The 7303-nt window shown below is 33.5% G+C and overlaps 1 protein-coding gene across 1 annotated transcript; it reads left to right on the top strand.

Moving 5' to 3' along the window:
- The first annotated feature begins 1016 nt into the window (after positions 1–1016).
- Positions 1017–3351, top strand: LOC146527214 (uncharacterized). The gene is made up of 5 exons (XM_085206605.1): positions 1017–1122; positions 1489–1619; positions 2115–2186; positions 2481–2566; positions 3145–3351. The coding sequence occupies exons 1-5, from the start codon at positions 1037–1039 to the stop codon at positions 3199–3201; spliced, it is 432 nt and encodes a 143-aa protein (XP_085062731.1). The 5' UTR covers positions 1017–1036; the 3' UTR covers positions 3202–3351.
- Positions 3352–7303: the final 3952 nt, after the last annotated feature.

Genomic DNA, 7303 nt, shown 5'->3' with positions numbered 1-7303 from the left:
AATTAACCGCTGTGGTCGAAAATAATATGTAGGTACTTTATTCCATCTATGATACAGGTAAAGGGTTAGTACCGATGAGCTCCATCAATAAGTACCTATACAATTATTCTGAGAATAGTCTCGAACATTGTTTTCGTCATTTCTGATGAGGATATAGAAGGTTTTTGACATTATAATATACTAGCGGCCCGCCCGCGGCTTCGCCTGCGTGAACTACTTTATTATTAATTTCTGTATCCATGAGTACCTACGTCCTATAAGTGACGTCAATGCAAAATTTGAGACGCCTAGCATTTGTAGTAACGAAGTTTCATACAAACTTACAACCCCAAAAACAACCCGGGAATTTGCAATATTCGACTTCTAAGAAGTCATAGGCAAAATTTGAGATTCCTAGCACATGTAGTTTCAGAGATTTCGTGATGAGTGAGTGACCTTTCGATTTTATATAATACTAGCGGACGCGCGCAGCTTCGCTTGCTTATTTATGGGTGAATTCTAATAAACCAAGAAACAAATGTTCAATGAAATATTTCTAAGAGTCTAAATTTCAAATTTGATAAAAATCGGTCGCGATTTAAAGATTTTTTCATAAAAACTTTCAACCCCTTATTTGCACCCTTAGGGGGTGAATTCTAAAAAACTATGAAACACGTATTCAATTACATATTTTTAAGAGTCCGAAGTTCAAATTTTATAAAAATCGGTGCCGATTTAAAAAAAAACAATTTTTAAATTAACTATTTCGTCAGGCTGAATGTTATATAGTTTTCGCTTAATAATTCTTAAATAATCTATAAACTTTTTTTAATGCGTCCCTACATTCATTTAGAATCTATGAAAGAAAAAAATGACAATCATATAGTTGTTAGATGAAGTTCTAAATTTAAATGTGTTACGACGCCATTACGCGTCCTTCCGCCATCTTAGTCCGTGTGTAAAATAACATTGTTATTCAACACAATAATTCACTTTTGTCTAGAACTTGGTTTATTTAATTGCAAAGATATTAACAATGTTTTACGATATTAGGGTAATGAATAGCGACAGGATGGGGGCTGTGTGGCGAGCAGCACACGGCCTGGACGGCAATACGACTGATGTAAACCTCCAGAGAGTCTGGTATGTTTTTTAATTTCATGCGGAATCCCGCATATACCAGGGTACGCAGAGAAACCTAGTGTTTAGACACTCCCAGTAGACGTTCCCATTAAGACACTTCCCCACTTTCCGCTGATTTATATAAACATGTTTAGTGGTGGAAATCAACGCCCCGCTTTGCATCTTTGCCAGGATGAGGAAATGAAAATATCAAATATTTCATTTCTTCGAGTAGGAATCGAACCCACACCCTTCGGCGGCTTGTGACCCTGCACCACGACGATACTTAGATCAATTTGTTACAGTTTATATAAATTACATATAATTGTATAGACATTATTTTGTATACTTGTGTATTTTAAAATATCGTTTTTTAACTTTTGTTAGCGCACACATATCGAAATGGACTACGGACTACGGAGACCACACCCGGCCGCACGTCTCGCTGCGGGCTGCGTCTGTGCTGGTGAACGGTGCTGCTAGAGTGCTGGATAAAGAATTAGACAATCTACTTGAAGGTAAATAAACTTTTTAAATATAATGCTTCTGAAGCCAAAATTAACGTTTTTGCAAAATTGAATATAGTATCAAGAAACTCCGTTATTACATGGCTTCAACGTCACGCTATATCTAACCAGAACGAAGAAAGAAAGATTTTTCGTAAATAAATAAAATATTTATTAAATAAAAGATTACAAACTTTCTTAAAAAGATTATAAATATTTAAATAAAAGTGGAAATCGAGCCTACATGAATTTACAATCAGCAATCCTATAATCTCTATAACATTATATTCCCTCCCTCTAGTAATGAAAGCTGAGGCAGCACGCAATCCCTCATGAACTCGGTGGGAAGTGGGGAACGGAACGTATCAACACTAGGTTTAGAGGTTCTCTTTACCTAGCCTAGTATGTGCAGGATTCAAATGCATTCTGAAACTTAAATATTTATCTACGCCTACCTCACAAATGCGCTTTGCACGAACTTGTAATATAACATATCCATTTTCTTAGATTGTGCTGAATTGGCCTCAAAAATGTCCGAGGGGCGAGAGAAAAAGTCAATTAATTCTTCTACAGGTGAAAGTAAGTTTAAATATTTTTTTCATCTTTACGCTTTACCACATTTTAAGAGACAAAAAGAAGAAGAACAAGAAGTTCTTTTTTTCGTTTGTTGTGTCTTTCAGAGTGGGGAATTTAAATAATTAATTCTCTCGTGCGTGATTCGAACTCACAACCACCAATGTTTAAAGACGCACCCTTATGCCTCTGGATCACGACTAGCCTCTACAAATTTGTTATTAACATAAAACTGTAACTGATAGTAATTACATTAAATAAACACAGACGTTTATTTGTAAGTAATATTTTCTTTCACAGGTAGAAGAAAAAAATCTAGAGGTGGTAATACTGCGAGTTCTCGGAACCGTCAACGGACGCCATCACCTGAAAGTGATGGAAGTGATGTAAGAAATAAAGAAAATATTTGTATATTAGTTTTTTAAAAAGCGATTTTAAGTTTTTTTTTTAACAATGAGAACCTAGTGCGAACCTAGTGACTTCGTAAGAATCTTTCCCAAATGCATGCGAACTTGAGGTTTTCTTTTCAGAATAATGCAATTACGCACTTTCTCTATCAGAGCGAGAAAAGAAATAACTTAAATATAATTATTCCTGCAACAGGTTTGAACCCACAATCATTCCATGTTTAGTCGGAAATATTCTCTCTGCGCCACTGTGAGTAAAAGTATAAAAGCTCATATTATTTTCTTCCTATTGAGGAAAAGAACTTGCTTAATTATCTTTATTTTTGACGAGGCAAATCCCTCAATCCCTCTAGAATTCGGCGGAGAGTGGGGCACGGAAGAGTCTTAATAGAAATGGAGTGTCTTAACACTTTGTTCCCAGGTACTCTCTGGCTACCCCCCATTGTGCGGGAAATAGCATGAAGCTAAATAAAATAACATTATTTTACAATATACATACCTATATAATTTTTTTACCCTTGATGTGTGGATAAGACTAAAAATTGTTTTCTTTTCAGTCAACTTCCAACTCAAGACGACTTGATGACGGCGAGACGGACGACGTGTTGCCGTGATTTGATTTATTTATTACACATAATATAATAAATAATATAATTAACTATATATAATATAATAAATAAATCATATGTGTAATAAATGCCTAATTGATTTCTATTTACATATATACGTACAGAAGTGCCACAATTGATACGTATATATATTAAAATTGCTGTTTTGAAAAATAAATTTTCTTTTTTTCTATTTATTTTCTTTAATTTTCCTTTATCTGATGTTTCTAACATAAGGAGACAATAAATCATTTAAACTGTGAGGACTGTGTCTTTGTAAATAAGACTAACATTTGCCTGTGGTTTCGTCTGTAATAAGATGACTTTTGTATCAATCACAACATATTCAAAATGCCTAAATAAGTTATATCTCAGTACAGTAAGTTACTTTGAGATGATTATGTATAGGCTATAGCTTTCTCCGATAAATGGACTATTTAACACAAACGTGTTTTCCACTCTAAATTAGTATCTATATTAGCACATCAACCAAACAAACTCTTCAGTTACATAATTCTATAGTACGAATAGACTAGCTAACTATTTTTACCTAGCAGACCCGCGAACTTCGTATCGCCTAACAGTCGATTCGTTTTGTTAATATGTATTCTGCTATTCGCGACACCGGGTCAGCTAGTAAGATAAAAAAAATAAAGAAAGTTGATAAGTTAACAATTATATAATGTCAAAATAAAAATTTAAATCACTTTAAATTCTTGTAATATTCATTAAAAATGACAATAAAAATAACAATTTCCGATATCTTATTAAGATACCTACTTATTATATTTTCTTTTATTTTTACTTATTCTAAATTCAGTTTAATTTTCATTATAGTACTTTATGGTAGGTACACGTTATATTTTGTTTGGTTATCTGGCGTGTAAACAAACAGAGCAGATGGTTTTCCAACACGGGAACAGGCAACATACAACAGACCATACCAGAAACATGAGTTTTCTATATTAATACCACAAACACTTAATGACTGCCTCCGGGATTTGTTTTTAGTCATTGCGAAAGCAAGCCGTACTGGAAACTGTAGTCTTTTAAGCTCGAATGGTATGTCAGTCGAAATCATTGGGATGCGGGGTATCAAAACATCTTCTCCTTTATACTTTCCTTTCAATATGATTGCTTCTATTACGTTATTCATAATTTTTTTATCGCTAGTCGTGTGCCGTTACAAAGTTTCGCAACATTATAACTACACATACAAGCTTTAATTGAAGGTTGTGAGGCGGCAATCCTGGCAAATCAAGTGAGTTTAAGCATTCCGGTGGATAGTTCACGACATCATCTTCATTAATTGCCGTATCAACTGTCTTATAGACACATCCTCATTTTGCCAGGAATGCCATCTTAAAAATTCAAATTTAATTCATTTACATCAGTGTGCTTGGCAGCCAGTAAAGCTCTTTCGCTCAACCAATCATGGAATAAATAATTTTCAGCAACATTTAGAAGCACTTTATGAATGAATTCATCTTTTGGTTACGTTAACTGACAAAAACTATCAGGAAAGGTGATGCAGCCAGTCAGCGCATCTATAGGAAGTTTTCCATTACAAATATCAATGAGTTGTTTGGAGAATATGTCTCCAGATTGATCATTTTGCAACATGACACGCTATTCTTGCTTAAATGTAATACCTTGACATGTTTCCACAATGTCGAGGACTTTAAACATGAATTCAGTTCATCAGCTTGCATTGAACGTGGAACCACTGGCAATCCTCCTCCTTATAATTAAATCATTGCGCCACCAAATTGCAAATATTGGCATTCAAATAGAATTCATTGGTCCAATAGCAACACAGCTGTAGGCACTGCTGGCGTCAATTGATTGATATTGTAACAAAAATAAGCTCGATTCAAATTTGCACCATTATCAGTCAACTATCGTGCTCACGTTCATTGCAATTTTCACGTTCTGGGAGTACGATTAGATTCTTCTTAAAGAAGAACTTAAAGCACACTTCCAGTTGCGTTAAAGTAGAAATTCTCGTTTTTATATGTTTTAAAGTAAAAAAAATATATTTCACATTCTTTCGCGTGGACCTTTACTTCTGCCAGACGTCCTAAAGGTTCTTTAAAATTGGGGTAAATTACATTAAACTAAATCTAAAATTTTAAATATATTATTTACGGACTATTTCAAGACCGAGGGGTAAGCAACCAGATCAATCCGATGGCTTCATCATCTTCCCAGAAAGAGATATACCGTTATTTTTCGCTACCTTTGAAAGGATCCCATTTGCAAGTTAGTGAGTAAGCATACTGTCTGTAGTTAAGACTGTAAGACTAATAGTCCTCAAAATTTCAGCTTTGCTAAAATGATGTCGGTCTGGCGGCTCTGGGATCTTGGGCTATAATATTTATACGATACTAACGTCACTCAATTGTTTTGCCTTCCAGGAATCCAGCTACTAACATTTAAACTTTATAGTAGGGTATTAAAGTCCAAATTGACTTTTAAGTAGATATTAATATGAATCTTTTGTATGGGAATATAGAAGTCATGTTTTTGAACTTTTTCTGGTATTTTTTTCATTTTTTCTGTCCGTTAGAACCATCCTCGTACTTCAAGGAATATTAAAAATAAAGTATTAGCGAAATCAGTTCAGCTCCTCTCGAGATTTGCGCGTAACAACATATTCAGCGATTAATTTTTATAAAAAAGAAGATATTTCGTGTATTTTTTGATATTATAAAATTACTTTTGCCTCATTCCAAGTGAGGTAATGAACATATTAAATATTTCATTTCTTCGAGTAGGAATCGAACCCAGAACCTGTCGTGTATAAAGTCGCGTGCTTGTGCCACTGCGCCACAACGGGCCTCAAAATTATAAGAATGTAACATTTTTTTTCTGTGATACACATATATGTTACCGATTTATGGTTTTTTTTTATTTTTATTTAAATTGTATATATTTACTTAATATATTTGCTTAAATTTCTATCAGTTGGTGTTGAACCATTTCAAATAATAATTATGGTATTAAAAAACGTCAAAACAAATGTTTAATACGCAGAATAATTTATTTTAAGGTGACTCATTATATGTTATAAAGTTTAGCTGGGTGACTGGGGTTCCACATTAGATCCATTTTTTTATGTCAACAGAAAATTCTCATCACGCTGAATAACTTTTCCTAAAGCGTTATATTGATATCTCTTATAGATTAGGCGGGCTGCTAGGGTTTCACATCAGGTATTCGGGCTATCAAAATAAATTATAGCCTATATGTAGGCGAAGACTAATAGCTATGCAACAAAAGAAATTTCATTTAAATCCGTCCAGTAGTTTTTACGTTAAAAAGCCACAACAGACAGACAGACAGACAGACAGACAAGAATTACAAAAATCATATGTTTACCATCTATTAGTCGTATTAGGTCTCCCTGACGTGTTTTTTTTTAGTTTATATTCAATGTACAGATTTTACCCCCCTTACAGTTTTGTTATATATATATATATATATATATATATATATATATATATATAAGATATATATTGTTAGAAATAATTAGAAATAATGACCATAGAGGTTATATAAGGACGACTCTAATTACTGGCTGGCACTTTTATGGGCTGTCAACGGCGACCGAAAGAAAAGGATCGCTAACGTCACTCTGCCCGATAAATTCTTTAGAACCAGATATTGTTATTAGACTGCTAGATAATTCCTTTTGGTTGTTTAATAATTATTTGAAGCCTTGTTTTAATTCATTACCTTTCCCACTTTATTTAATATTTCCAATAGTTTCTTACAATATATATATATATATACACTTTTACCAAACATCTATAACAACAAATGGAATAAGTGAAACCCGCCAAAGGCTCAAAGTGTTTTTGATGTAAAAGGTCAATGTAATTGTGTCTGATAACAATTGAACATTAATAATGGAGGAGGAGGAGTGCAAGGAGTCGTCCTTGCTCTTTTGATCTGATTTTAAATTAAGGATGTAAGTGTAGTAATACTTTCGCTTAGTAAATGAATTAAGTATTATTATTTTAAACAAAATCCACGCTTTTTTGCGTCACACTGTAAGTAGGTACCCTGCACATATCATGGTAGATAAGTTTCACATTTTCATTTG

This window comes from Heliconius melpomene, chromosome 21, assembly GCF_056956725.1.
Source record: "Heliconius melpomene rosina isolate 202511_hmr_F chromosome 21, ASM5695672v1, whole genome shotgun sequence".
NCBI lineage: Eukaryota > Metazoa > Arthropoda > Insecta > Lepidoptera > Nymphalidae > Heliconius > Heliconius melpomene.
The sequence above is the reverse complement of the archived record's forward strand: the minus strand, read 5'-3'. Positions and strand labels throughout refer to the sequence as shown.

Bases quoted from the DNA above. Each gene is read 5' to 3' on its own strand.
- LOC146527214 (XM_085206605.1), top strand. From the start codon at position 1,037: ATGAATAGCGACAGGATGGGGGCTGTGTGGCGAGCAGCACACGGCCTG. The intron at 1,123-1,488 runs GTATGTTTTTTA...AACTTTTGTTAG, and splicing joins GTAAACCTCCAGAGAGTCTG to CGCACACATATCGAAATGGA. The intron at 1,620-2,114 runs GTAAATAAACTT...CCATTTTCTTAG, and splicing joins ATTAGACAATCTACTTGAAG to ATTGTGCTGAATTGGCCTCA.